Source organism: Nansenia antarctica, assembly GCF_963989245.1.
Source record: "Nansenia antarctica genome assembly, chromosome: 15".
Classification (NCBI taxonomy): domain Eukaryota; kingdom Metazoa; phylum Chordata; class Actinopteri; order Argentiniformes; family Microstomatidae; genus Nansenia; species Nansenia antarctica.
Genome location: NC_137685.1, coordinates 7,860,812 through 7,874,899, shown reverse-complemented (window position 1 = coordinate 7,874,899; position 14,088 = coordinate 7,860,812). Strand labels below are relative to the sequence as shown.

At 43.1% G+C, this 14,088-nt stretch overlaps 3 protein-coding genes across 3 annotated transcripts; 1 reads left to right on the top strand and 2 right to left on the bottom strand.

The window, feature by feature from the left end:
• Positions 1-478: 478 nt before the first annotated feature.
• On the bottom strand, positions 479-3,881 carry ccdc51 (coiled-coil domain containing 51). The gene is made up of 4 exons (XM_080545847.1): positions 3,785-3,881; positions 2,919-3,304; positions 2,435-2,599; positions 479-1,513 (listed from the first exon to the last, which is right to left on the bottom strand). The coding sequence occupies exons 2-4, from the start codon at positions 3,252-3,254 to the stop codon at positions 698-700; spliced, it is 1,317 nt and encodes a 438-aa protein (XP_080401973.1). The 5' UTR covers positions 3,255-3,304; positions 3,785-3,881; the 3' UTR covers positions 479-697.
• Positions 3,882-4,203: 322 nt separating this feature from the next.
• On the top strand, positions 4,204-6,614 carry tma7 (translation machinery associated 7 homolog). The gene is made up of 4 exons (XM_080545852.1): positions 4,204-4,275; positions 4,891-4,946; positions 5,609-5,696; positions 6,422-6,614. Exons 1-4 carry the CDS (start codon positions 4,260-4,262, stop codon positions 6,454-6,456), a joined length of 195 nt encoding a protein of 64 aa, XP_080401978.1. The 5' UTR covers positions 4,204-4,259; the 3' UTR covers positions 6,457-6,614.
• Positions 6,542-12,366, bottom strand: LOC308170963 (deoxyribonuclease-1-like; the record flags this gene model as incomplete). The annotated part of the gene is made up of 9 exons (XM_080545817.1): positions 6,542-6,871; positions 7,041-7,107; positions 8,126-8,222; positions 8,655-8,812; positions 9,882-9,994; positions 10,786-10,898; positions 11,859-11,945; positions 12,072-12,160; positions 12,286-12,366. The coding sequence occupies 9 exons, from the start codon at positions 12,364-12,366 to the stop codon at positions 6,705-6,707; spliced, it is 972 nt and encodes a 323-aa protein (XP_080401943.1). The 3' UTR covers positions 6,542-6,704.
• Positions 12,367-14,088: the final 1,722 nt, after the last annotated feature.

The following is a 14,088-nucleotide window of genomic DNA, read 5'->3' as shown; positions in this document are numbered from 1 at the left end:
AACCCTTCCTCTACCGTGATTGGTCAGTCGATGTAGAAGGCGGAGACTTCTGTTGGGTTCACTCGATTTTATTCACCGTGTAAATGTTAGATAAACGCCCTCTATTGGCGGGAGGTGAACATTGCAACAAATAATTACCAAATGAATACAATACATTTAATATATACAAAATTGTGACAACACTTGTGAGTGTCACATAAACAGCGGAAAATCATGTCTGTCCGTGACTTGCTTTGATTAACGGAACGTGTTAAATTAATCGCCAGTTAAATTAAACCGTGTTCACTTATATGAATGAATGAATGAATGAATGGTCTTTATTGTCATTGCTACAGTACAGGTACCAAACAACGAAATGTATACTCCGTGACTCAGCTTGCTCCTCTACATTTGATATGACATAACTGTCAGTAAAGTGAGAAAACAGCAGTCATACAGTCATTTATCAAACAAACAAACAAAGCAACCGAACATGGGAATAAAAACACACTACAAACAATACAAGATCATGTTTAACATGTTAACATTTAATGTTACATTATTTAATTCACATCGGTGCATGGATCATTTGTCCCTGTATGTAAACTATGAAAGATAATCACAACATAATCAGTCAGTGTGTCATTGTAATTCAACATGGACCCAGAATATAGATCTACTACATTCACTAGTACCGATAACATTATTCATGTATTATTCAAGTGCCGGTTCCTTTGAAGAAAATATACAGTGCGGGAACAGTGAGGGCGAACGCGGTGTAGGCCAGCACAGTGTTATAGAGGGTGGTCTTCCCTATCTGGACCTCCAGCCTCTTCTCAGTCTGGTCCAGTCCTCGCATGACGCTCTCCGTGTCACAGACAAACATCTGAGAGTCCTGCTGAGATATCACCACTGCTGGCTTCTCCGGTGCAGGAAGTGTCTCGACCAGGTTCTTCACCGCCAGGAGTTCCGACTCGACCTTCCCGATGTTCTGTTCAATCACCCCCAGCTGAGGCTGAAACCCCTCCATCAGAACCTGACCCCTCTGGACCAGGTCTAAGATTTCCTTCAGGACCGCGTCAGAGGCACTTGGCGGTGGAGGAGTGGTAACCTGGGGGATAGGAACCGGTGTCGGGACCGGAGACGGTGCCGGTACCGACTTGGTATCTCCGTGCCTCTGGACCCCGTCCTTCAGCGCCACCCTCAGGCTGTCGATAAGGCCTCTGAGCTCCTCCTGCTGGGTCCGATGCATCCCGGCCTGGACCTGGATGGCCTCCTGCAGGCTCACCGGGCCTTTCTGGGCCTCCAGCAGCAGCACCTTCAGCTCCTGGAGGCGGACTCTGTTGACGTAGGTGGAGCCCATGACGCCGATCAGGGCGCCCAGCACAGAGCCGATCACGGACCAGTTCTTGGTGCGCTCGGCGCGCGTGCGCTCCTTCTCGTGGCTCTCGCGCACGCCGGCGGAGAACAGGGCGAATTTCTCACGCTCCGCCCCCTCGGCGGTCTCGTAGGTCGTCCGCAGACGGCGCTCCTCCTGGGGGGCGGAGACGGAGAGTTAGCGAAGCGAGACCGGGTGTGTTCAGACTAGACTAAACACCTGTCTCTTTAGGGTAGACCTAGCTCCTCCTCCGCAGACCACTCCCTAACCACACCCTACACTCTCTATCCATCCCCCTGCCCTCTCCTCGCTTCCTCCTCAGACCTCTGCACCCCCTACACCCTCTATCCATTCCCCCTCCCCTCCCCAGACCTGTCCACTCCCTAACGCCCTACACCCTCTATCCATCCCCCTCCCTTCTCCTCACTTCCTCCAAAGACCTCTGCACCCCCTACACCCTCTATCCATTCCCCCTCACCTCCTCAGACCTGTCCACTCCCTAACAGCCTAAACTCTTTATCCATCCCCCTCTCCTCTCCTCCTCCGACCTTTCCACCCGCTAACACCCTACTACATTAGCACAACTCGGAATACCAAAAGAAAAAGAAAAAAATCGTCCTTTCTCCAGCACTGTGACTGCCGATGGCACTTGTTCTTATGGAAGGTTTTAACTGATGATGACTGTAGTACAGTCGATTCAGTGTCTTCTAAATGATTAAAATGTAAACAAAGGTAAACCGTATTACATCCATCCATGTATTACATCCATCCATGTCTACATGTTGAGTGTGAGGTGTTCTATTCAGTAATGTCCTGTCTCATGCAATCAGTGACAATAAAGGTAAATACACGATGAAAAAATGAGTGATGAATACACCAGCGCCTTGCATGGCAGCTTGCCGCCATTGGTGTGTGAATGTGTGTGTGAATGGGTGAATGAGAGGCCGTTGTAAAGCGCTTTGGAGCAGCTTTGGAGTAAAAAAGGCGCTATATAAGTGCAGTCCATTTACCATTTACCATTTACATAAATAAAGAGAGACCAACAGGGTGTGTCTGAGGTGTGTCGACCCAGTTCACCTGCAGCAGGCGGTGTTCCTGTGTGGCCAGCTCCAGGTAGTGGGCCTCCTCCCGTGAGACCCGGTCCAGACGGTCCCTCACCTCCTTCAGCCTCACCTGCATGGCCTCCAGGCTGATATGGGCCTCCCGGACCATCCCCCTGGCCACCATGAACGACTTCTCTGCCTGGAGAGAGAAAAGAGAAGGGTCAGCTCTAACACAGAGAAAGTGGCTTCTCTACAGTTTTCTAGAAAAGGATAGAAGAGAGACGAGGACAATGGGGTTTAACGGAGGCTGTTGGATCTCAATGCTGTGCAGGGGGGGGGGGACTGGCGGCGGTAGGAATCAGAAGACGGGCTCATTTTAATGAATAGAATGAGGAACGGTAGCATTCCGTCCTCCGATTTCAACCTCCGCCAGCCTCCTCTTGTTTCATATGGCCCTACCTTGTGGACCGATGACATAGGGTTAGTGTTAGTGTTAGGGGTCCTAACCCCGAGACTACCTCTGTGACTGACGACTGGGCATCCTTGATTTCGTTGAGGCCGACAAACTCCTCGTAGCGACCCCACCAGTTGTTGGCCGTCGCCGAGGCCGTCGTCACGGACTTCTGCCCCCACAGTCTCCCCAAGTCTGTGGCCTTCTGCAACACGGCCAGGGAGCGCTCTTTAAGGATCACAAGCTTCTCGTGACCCCCTCCCGGGGCCGGTGGAAGGGCCGGCGGTGCGGTGTAATTCCTGGTGACACAGACCGCCCCTCTGACTGCTCCGGGGGCATGGGAACGGTAGAGGCATGTTCCATTGCGCCACGGAACGATCTGGGCAGCTAGTCTGCACCTCATTGAGGAAGTAGTGTTGTTGATGTTATGGTGTAAGACATCGAGGCTGTCTCCTGTAGGGAGGGACACACAAGAATGGGTTTAGTCAGGCTCCATCTTTCTACGACTAGCTCTTATATTCAGGATTCAAGATTTCATGACATGTTCTCCTATCATAGAGATTCACTAGGTGATCTGAAGGGTGATGGAATGGTTGACCTATAGCCTAGTGGCCCTAGTCAATGCTGATGTTTTGATGTAGATAGCCTCATACATAGTTTATAGATGCCATCACACACTAACTTTACTGTGTCTATTTGTGGTTATCATCCTTACTAGCTAACAGGGTAAAACACATCTCTGATCATGAAACCTATCAACCAATGAAACCAGAGGATAGGGATAGCTAGCCTTAGCTACCAATAGCTGACAGTACAAATGGGGATGTCAAGGTTAGCATGATGAATCAATGGATCACTAAGATAATCATGCTAGTCCTGGATCTCTGGGTTTGATTGTGTTACTATACTATAGTAAAAGCGTAGAGGCATTACCTGATCTCTTCTCCAGTCTTGTTCAATAAACTGTCATTTGCTGTTTCTTATCAGCTGTCATGCATGTCATCTAGCCTATCTCTTCCGCCAGTACCCGGTTTGTGGGCGGGTACAGCTTCACACGTTCTGCTTCCGGGTCAGAGGTCAGAGGGGGAGTTCCCGGTCAGAGTTCCTCAAAATAAAAAAAATAAAAAATTATTAAATTAAATAAAATAAACTGTCATTTACTGTTCTTCTTATCAGCTGTCATGCATGTCATCTATCTTCACTTCCGCTGGTACCGGGTTGTGGGCGGTTTGTGAGCGGTTTAGGTTTATGGGCGGTTTATGGGCGGTTTATGGGCGGTTCGTGGGCGGTTTGTGGGCGGTTTGTGGGCACAGCACATTGTGATTCCGGTTCAGGGTTCCTCACTGCGCGGATTGAGAAGAGCGAAGTCAGGCTGTTTATCACGTTAGCTGCTAACTCAAACACAAACATGTCTGGAAGAGAAGGTGAGATGATTATATTATTATATTATAAGGCTCAATATGTCATTGATAATGTAAAGTGTAATATTAGCGAATCGTAAAGTATCTGACTGTTGAAGGTTAGCTGTCATAGCTGTAATATGCCAAGCATTGTGTTAGCTGGTTAGCTTAGCTCTGTGGCCATGCTCAACTCAATGCATCAGGCCAGCAGCATTAGGTTTCCTAATATTCAATTTCTCTGCTAATCTGGGGGGCATCTGAAGTCCAAATTGATAACAAAATATAATCAAATTGTCATGGTCATCTATTTCACCAAAGTGCGTCAGATAGTGAGTCAGCGTCTTTTGGATTATGTAGTATTTTTGTTCATGAATATCATTATCTACAAGTGAAGAGCAAATGACATATGACATTGAAAATACAAATAAATCAGCTTTTGAGCTTCAAATCAGCTTTGAGTTTTTGAGGGTATGTGTGTCCATCATATTGTGTAAATGATGTGTAATTGTTTGTAATGTAGTTTAATGTATTGTAATTTAATGTAATGCAATGTCATTTTAATGTAAGCAGGGCTCCCTGAAATGATTTTATTGATTTCAGTTAGAGATTAATTCACTGCATCTGTCCTGTCTCCTTTAGGTGGCAAGAAGAAGCCGCTGAAGGCGCCCAAGAAAGCGAACAAGGATGTGGATGATGTAGGTGTTTATTCTGATGAACGTGAATGGAACAGTGTTGACGGATTAAGAATGTATAGCTGCTGTAGGTTACACTGGCTTGATTGAACAGTGTTGTCTATGCCGTTGAAAGTGTAATATTCACAATAATATTGTGTAATATTCAATTCCCTACAAGAGAATCAGGGCTATAGATTGCGTCATTCTATTCAATAAGGGACATCTGTGATGGATAAGGCTAATTGTCACAGAGTGCCTCTTCAGAAGACCAAATGTTCTAGTTTGAACTTAATTTCATTTCGTTTGATGAAAACATGACTCTTTAAGAAAGTGATTGTGCATTCAGTTCAGTAACAAGATTTGCACTAGCTTGAGCTTCTCTCCATGGATTAGAGTGAATGTGTTTTTATTCCTGTTGAGGTGGTCGTATTGAGACAGTATTTGAAAATGTATTACTCTTTTTGCAAAAACAATACACCTGTTCCACTGTCGTTATGCAATGCGCAATTGGCTGCTTGCTACTGAAACATCCATTTCTGTTGACACTCCTACTTATGTCCATGCTCCAGTCGCCATCTTGTGCTGCAGTGACCTCCCCTCTTCCCCCCAGCTGCTGAGGAGGGTAAAGTATTGGCTACAATTCATTGAGCTAAATCTCTCCGCATCTGCTCTGCCAACTCTAGGATGACCAGGCCTTCAAACAGAAGCAGAAGGAGGATCAGAAAGCAATGGAAGCAATGAAGACCAAAGCTGCAGGAAAAGGGCCGCTGAGTAAGAGAAAGACCTTCCCACCACCCCCACATGTTCATATACACTGAATATTAAATAATATTCATTCATTCACTTCGCTATGGAGCATGGTGCGGGGAGGGTACATTACAATTCCACCAGGGCGCAGTGTTCCTGCATATTCTTACCATAGCGGCAGCCCATAATACAATAATGTATGCTATGGAAAAAAACACTTGCAACACAATGCCAAATTATATCAATAACTCACTTGCTTGTGTTCGGTTTCCCTGTGACACTACACTATTTGTTTCATCCAAATAATTGGTATGAAATGAGTCTTGTCTGTCATCAGAACAGAAGCTTCTATACTAGGGATGGGAATCGAGAACCGGTTCCAAATTGTTCGATGCATCGGAATTGTATGCTTCCGAGGTTATCGATTCCTCTTATCGATGCCGGCATGTTTTGAGACAGTTGAGCATTGCAAAAACTTGTGTCATGACGACGTCAAACTCTGGAACTTGTAACAAGGACGCGACAGCAGCAGTAGCGATAATTTGTGGCACACAATGGCAGAACGTGGCTGAAAACCAGTGTAGGCCACATAGAAAATTTATCAGGAATCGATAATGGAATTGGTATCAATAACATCTTATGAATTCCCATCCCTATTCTATACAGACTACTAACAGAAGCTTCTATACAGACTACTAACAGAAGCTTCTATGCAGGCTGACTGTTTCCCTTTCCTGTTGTCGTTTCAGCTGGCGGAGGTATCAAGAAGTCTGGGAAGAAGTGAATTGGAAATTAGAACACATGTTCCACATCCCCCTTTCCCTATCCCCTTTGCCCTCTTTTTTTTGGGGTCCATTTTAAAGTGGAACATGAGATGACTTATTTAAAATTTATTTTTGCTTTTCTTGTAAAGATGTTCTGAAATAAAGTTTTGTAACTACTGCTGTTTTTTCCACTAATATGTTTTTGATTCTGTTGAGAAACACACATCTTCCATTTACACAATTAAACAGGAAACCAGACAGGTATGATTTAATGATCAACGTTGGTGTTTCCATATTTGGCCATCTTCATCTTCAGCATCTGAATCTCCATGTTCAGCTTCTCTCGTTCCAAGATGAGGTTCCCTCTCTTCAGGCTCACCATTTCTTCCCCCAGTCCCTCCGTCTCTGTGTCAGAGTCCACGTGACGTCCAGAACCTGATCACGATCAGTCAATTGTTATACTTTGTGTTAACTTTTTGCCAATTACACGATTTTTTTAAATATGTGTGTGTGTGGAGAATGCTGTGTGAAGTGTTTGCCCAGTTTTTATTTCAGAGAAAAAGTTTGGAAGATTCTGAATAAACATTAAAACGATGCTGCTTACGTTGGTCTGTCGGTGTCCATCTTTTCAATTCGACCTCCACAGGGTAATGGTCACTCACTTTGATGGCCTGAAAAAAAACATGGAAAAATTGTTATTTACTCATTCAGTGCTGTGGGTGAGTCAAGTCGCCCAAATTACTTTATTCACCAAAAATGCATAAATTATGATAATTAATTTTGTAGCCAACCAAAGTTGTTGCAAGGTAAACACATAACACACTGCACTCTAGGTGGTGAGTGTTCCGGAAATCTGTCAGTTGGTGAGATAAGACACATAAGATAGGAACATTACTATTGCTTGCAATTTGTATAGAGGTCACACATGATTCACCTGTGCTACATCACCATGATATTTATAATTTAATCTTCCCGGATTGAATTTAAACACCAACATGGCAGTCATGCTGCCCGATCACGTCTCTTCACGACACTGGCTCCCCGCTGGTGGAATGAGCTTCCCACGGCTGTCAGAACTGCAGTCACTACCCATCTTCCGTCGTAAGACCCCTCTCTTCGGGTTACACCTTAACTGCTCCTCCTGAAACATCTACTGCCCCCCAGCACTGCGTCTCCTGAAGACACCCGCTTTCCCCCTCTACTGTGTCCCTAAAAACTTCTATTGCCCCCCTTGTACTGTTTCTCTGTTTCTCCAGTGTCTATATACAATTTTAAAAAACTAAAACAAACCTAGGTTTAGAAGAAGGTTTTTTCTTCTATCAATGGCCCCGGGCCTGAGCTGGATTACTCTTCCTGCTACGACTGGTGGATTGATGATTCACTTGCTTAGTATTCAAATGTATTGATTGTAAGTCACTTTGGAATAAGGCGTCTGCTAAATGCCAAAAAATGCAAAAATGTAAAACATCTAGATGATGTTTGAGGCTGTCTACATAGCAGCCACACTGCTACACAGCAGATCGCTTTATTAAATTGTGGGACTTGAGATGCCAAACATTTCTCCTGATGTGCTGTGATGAGCTGGACATGTTAAACACATCATGAACCCTATCATTATGATATAGCAATCTGCTGCAATGCACAGCCAGGATGCAATGTAGTCAACCTGCCAAACACAACCATACTTACATCATCTTCAGTCAGTCCGTAAGCTTTCTGGAAGTTGAAAGGTTTGGCAGAGTTTGGGACCATTGCTTCAAGCATGTCATCCCCGTAGATTACAATCCTATATGGATTCAGAAGAACAGATCATATAATATAGAATAGCCTACATCAGATTATTTTGGCACTTCAGAAACATGTTATATTATTATTATTAATGTTGTTATAATAATAATAATAATAATAATAATAATAATAATAATAATAAACCTTTATTTATACATTTTTATATTGTCCCATTGAGACCAGGGAGCCCTGCTTACATTAAAATTACATTGCATTACATTAAATGACAATACATTAAACTACATTACAAACAATTACACATCATTTACACAATATGATGGACACACGTACCCTCAAAAACTAAAAGCTGATTTACTTGTATTTTCAATGTCATAATATGTATCATTTGCTCTTCACATGTAGATGAGTTATGAATAGAAAATGAGTTACTCATGTGAACCATTCATATCAGTGAGGCTATCACATTCACCTGTCATACGTATGATCATTTCCTTTGCTTGCAGTGGTATCAACGTCGTCTTCTATCAGCCAGTGGAAGTTTGTGTCACTGCGAATGCGGATGTCTTTCATGCTCCTCTTGGACACGTATGACCCGTCTGCATTAAAGTCCCCCAGAATCATCATGTTCTAGCACAGAGAGACATTCAACACATTAGTTACCTGGGCAGGTATTCATATTTATTCATTTTATGTTTTATACTGTGTGATGTTTTGTTTTTATTCATTTTATGTTTTATACTGTGTGAAGTTTTGTTTTATTCATTTTATGTTTCCATCGAGGACCACTTTGGAAATAAGTGTTTTAAATAATGCTTTCAAGTGCCATCCTCTGGACATTACTTGGTGTCATAATGTGTAAATGATGCTATTTGTACATTTCCTAATAAAAATCAAATCAGAGTACAGATGGTCTTAGATCAGTGTTGTTCTCTCAGGTTAACGGGTTAGAGTTCAGGAGATATCATGAAACTGGAAACTGTACAACAGTTGAAAGGACCGAGAGGCTACTGTATACATGATTGGCTTTGGTGAAGAGGATAGTGACGAGTATGGCGACGAGGATGCACCCTCATAAAAAAGTGGAAACTGGGGTTGAAGGAAGCGGGCAGAAGCCAGAACAAGAAGGAGTCAAAGTGATTGATACCATTCCTCATTTCATTCCATGCAATGAGCTCGTCCTCCGATTTCTACCTCCGCTAGCCTCCCCTGGTCCACTCCCTAGTTAGGAGCAGTAGGTCACACCTACTGTATTTCAGTGGATTTAAATATCAGCTGTTAGATTTAACCAGGGGAGGCTGGTGGAGCCAGAAACCGGAGGACGGGCTCTTTGTAACACATGAAATGGATTGAGGAAGATGAGTTGTAGATGGGGGTCGTAGGCGCCAGAGATGGGCAGGGGATGGTGAGCTAATTCACAAACGTAACATCTGAGATAACATAAAAAGTCTGTCTGTATTCAGAATGAGTCGTCTAACGCTTGTACCCTGTTCAGAACCTATTAAATCGAGTAATCATTACGACCCGTGTTTGGATATCTATTCCTTGTCAATTCGTGTATGCTGCGCACCAAGATCTATGGAGATGACACAACGCATTTAAGATCGGAATCCTCAATAGATGGATTCATTCCATCGTTACTGAGGAGAAGATTCTTCTTCAGTGGTGTATGGTCTATTATACAGCAGGTCACACCTACATCTGTCTTCCACTTCTTTTTCACATCCAGGAAGACGTCGTAGAGCTCATCCAGCTCCTTCTTTGAGTCCTCTGGCTTGGTGTGGACGGGGATCAGCACCAGGTCCTTCAGCACTGAGGACAACCCAGAGGACGAACAGGGCGTTAGACATGAAAGCATCATACTATGGGGGATTGGATCTAATGACGCAGTGAAACCACATTCATGTTTATTTATTTGTTTATTTATTGGAAGGATCCCCATTAGCTATACCCATAGGCATGAGCTACTTTTAGTGGGGTCCACATTTAAAACATACACAACAAATAACATTTAACATATAAAACATACTTTAAATTACAAATATCAAACATTAAAATATATCATACATTATAACATTTTACATTTGGCATAATATGAAACACTTATTCTAGTTACATAAAAATACAACAAACTACAACCATGTTAGAGAGGACTACACATTTCCATCTACGGTGCATCACCATCTAGTGTCACAGGTTTGCTGTACATGTAATCAATAATCAACTGATAATGCACGTTAAGTAAGTGTGAATCCTCTGTTAGGCTCATGTTTATTGACGTTAGACACTCTTTTTAGGGTTACGGTTAAATCTAGCTTTGGAGGTTGGTGGAGGTAGAAATCTGAGGACAGGCTCATTCTAATGCATGGAATAGAATGAGGAATGCTATCAACCGTGTGTATTTATTTACAATGTATTCCAATGAGCCCATCCTCCGGTTCCTACCTCCACCAGCCACCTGGGGGGTATTCCATCAACGTTGCTAAAGGAAAATCCAGGCTCGTGAGACTCATCAAAATAAGCCTGGATTGTCCTTTAGCGACATTGTTGGAATAACCCCCTGGTTAAATGTGAAGATGGTGTAGTGAATCAGCGCTCCTTACCTGTGTTGAGACATTTGAAGCGGAGGATGTACGGTTCCCTGGCGAACACGTCCTCCTCTCCCGCCTGGTCGTCTGCGTACTGGTAGGAGCCCACCAGATCCACTAGGTTGTCCCTGGCAACACACACCACACAACACACAACACACACAACGCAACACACACAATGTAACACACAACGCAACACACAACGCAACACACAACGCAACACACAACGCAACACACACCATGCAACACACAACGCAACACACACAATGTAACACGCAACATGCAACACACACCATGCAACACACAATGCAACACACACAACGCAATACAACACACACCACGCAACACACACCATGCAACACACACAACGCAACACACACAACGCAACACACACAATGCAACACACACAATGCAACACACACACAATGCAATACACACAACGCAATACACACAATGCAACACACACAATGCAATACACACAATGTAACACACACCACACAACACACACCATGCAACACACAACGCAACACACACAACGCAGTACACACAATGCAACACACACAATGCAATACACACCACACACACAATGCAACACACATCACGCAACACACACAATGCAACACACACAATGCAATACACACCACACACACAATGCAACACACATCCCGCAACACACAACGCAACACACACAATGCAATACACACAATGCACCACACACAATGCAATACACACCACACACACAATGCAACACACATCACGCAACACACAACGCAACACACACAATGCAACACACACAACGCAACACACAACGCACAGCACACAAAACACAACGCACACAACGGCCCACATGAAACGCAACACAAAAGCAGGACAATGTCAACGGAATTGTTATGGAGTTCCTGAGCATCTTTGTCCTGTATTATCATGTGCTTGTGTTGTTTAGGGTGCTTGTTTAAGAAATAATGAAAATAACACAAAAGCAGTTCAGGTGGAGTGATGATAGTGTTTATCCTGATCTAGTTGGGCAGCGTTACATTTTATCCGATCATTCTCACAGAGGAAATGTTCAGCAGGAATTTGAATTGTACCTGTAGAGAAACATGAATTGCTCCTTGTATCTATTTCTTCCCAGACGAGAGCTGATCTTCAGAGTGTAGTGATGCTCTTTGTTGGCCCTGAAGGAAGAAGAGCCAGATGAGATACGACACTACAGACTACAGACTACAGACACTGCAGACTACAGACACTACAGACGGATAATCTATGACAGACAATCTTGAAGTAAGAGGAACATCCCGTACTTGTTTAAAGCATCCAGGAATATTTCCACTGAGTCCCCACTCACATCCACCACCTCCAGAATCAGTATGATGTCATAGCGAGATACAATCTGAAAGGATGGAGAGAAGAGAATAGAATAGAATGGTCCATGTGTATTAGTTTTTCTGGTAGTTTATGATAACATGGTCTGTCAATAGCATGATCCAAAATCATATAATGTATACAATCATTTACCTTAACGAGTGTAGCAAGAACGCTCAGGTCTGAAATTTTAGTGACCCCAAATTTCTGGATGTTGAAAGACGCAACCTTCATGACTGCTGCTGAAAAAGAAGAGTGTGAAACAATTCATGTACAAAACATTTTTAATCCTAATGTTGGCTGCTCTCTGTGTGGTTCTCTAGCTGCATGCAGACGTTTAAGATAATGAGGAACAGAAGTGGCTCGCAAATGTTCATTTTAAGACTTTACCACTAGGACCACATGGCTCAGGACCAACTCCATGTTGTGTTGTAATACAAAGCAGCCATCTCTGGTAATACCTCACAGTGTTCCCATGGTTACCTCTAACTATCTACTTCAATGTTTTGGAACGTGTGGTCCCAGTCAGACCAAAACCACAACCCTCAATTAACAGAATGACAGATAACCCTAACCCTAACCCCTAACGTCCCAGCAGGTTTGAATGACAGTAACAACCCCATGACGATACAACGGTACAGCAGTTAACAGATTACATTACATTAGATTCAACTTTATTGTCACTTTAACTTTAACTTTTGTTTGTCAGATTACATGTACTGAGACAACCAAATGTAGTTTGGCATCTAGTGCAAATAGTGGCATAGTGCAAAAGACAGGATATTGTAGACATTACAGTGAGTATTAAATAAAATATAATAAGTGAACAGTTACAGTTACAGTTACATAATGTGTCATGTCACATTGACTATCTCATTCTGACCTCTACGTGGCTGGTGTGCACGTTTTGTGGGCAAAAGCATATTTCACAGCTAACAACTAAATGTCTTCTTAGATGAAAGGGAGTACAGTAGGGGCATAGCACCCTTTCTTCATAGCAATCATCTCATCTGGTAATCCTGTTCTGAGATGGTTATGTTAATAAGGGGGTAGGGAGGTGAAACCGTTTTAATTGGGATGGGAGGGGGGAGTGGATAAACTGGACTGGTAAGCTATAAGTCTGTTTACTGTTTACAGCAACCTGGAGAGGACAAACCTAATACTAGAGTAATACAACAGTGAGGACATTAGATGTTATTTCTGTACGGTATGTTTGCAGTCTAGATGACATGATGTTTATGTATGTTTGTAGTCTACAGTGCTGTGAAAAAGTATTTGCCCCCTTCCCAATTTCGTCTGTTTTTGCATGTTTGTCACACTTAAATGTTTCAGATCATCAAACCAATTTTAATATTACCCTCCAATGTGGCTGAATTTATCGCAAACATTTGCTTGCAGTTGATGCCGCTAAGGGTGGCCCAACCAGTTATTAAATGGTTTAGGGGGCAATTACTTTTTCACATGGGTGATAAATGTTTTGAATAACTCTTTGACTTCAATAAATGGAATGATCATTTAAAAACTGCATTTTCTATTTAATCAGGTTATCTTTGTGGAATATTAAAATTGGTTTGATGATCTAAAACATTTAAGTGTGACAAACGTGCAAAAACACACGAAATTGGGAAGGGGGCAAATACTTTTTCACAGCACTGTAGGTTATATATGTTCTTTCTGTATGGTATGTTGGTATCTTTGTAGTCTAATGGCCTTAAGAAGTGTAATTCAGTCCAGATGTAGGAATTCCATGCAGGAAGGAACACACACATGGAGCCACTCACGTCTTCAGGAGCCCATGGACAACTATAGCACAACTGTGTCCTGTAAGGACATGGCTTGTACCCCCCCATGCTGTACCTTTCAGCAAATCCATTTTTAGTCAACAAATAAAAATATTTCTCAAGTTTAGACATGTCCAGATGCGAATTACCTGACATGTTCAGACACTGAAACGCT

Bases quoted from the DNA above. Each gene is read 5' to 3' on its own strand.
- ccdc51 (XM_080545847.1), bottom strand. From the start codon at position 3,254: ATGAGGTGCAGACTAGCTGCCCAGATCGTTCCGTGGCGCAATGGAACA. The intron at 2,600-2,918 runs GTAGTCTCGGGG...TTCTCTCTCCAG, and splicing joins CCCAGTCGTCAGTCACAGAG to GCAGAGAAGTCGTTCATGGT. The intron at 1,514-2,434 runs GTGAACTGGGTC...TCCGCCCCCCAG, and splicing joins AGGAACACCGCCTGCTGCAG to GAGGAGCGCCGTCTGCGGAC.
- tma7 (XM_080545852.1), top strand. The intron at 4,947-5,608 runs GTAGGTGTTTAT...TGCCAACTCTAG, and splicing joins CGAACAAGGATGTGGATGAT to GATGACCAGGCCTTCAAACA. The intron at 5,697-6,421 runs GTAAGAGAAAGA...TTGTCGTTTCAG, and splicing joins TGCAGGAAAAGGGCCGCTGA to CTGGCGGAGGTATCAAGAAG.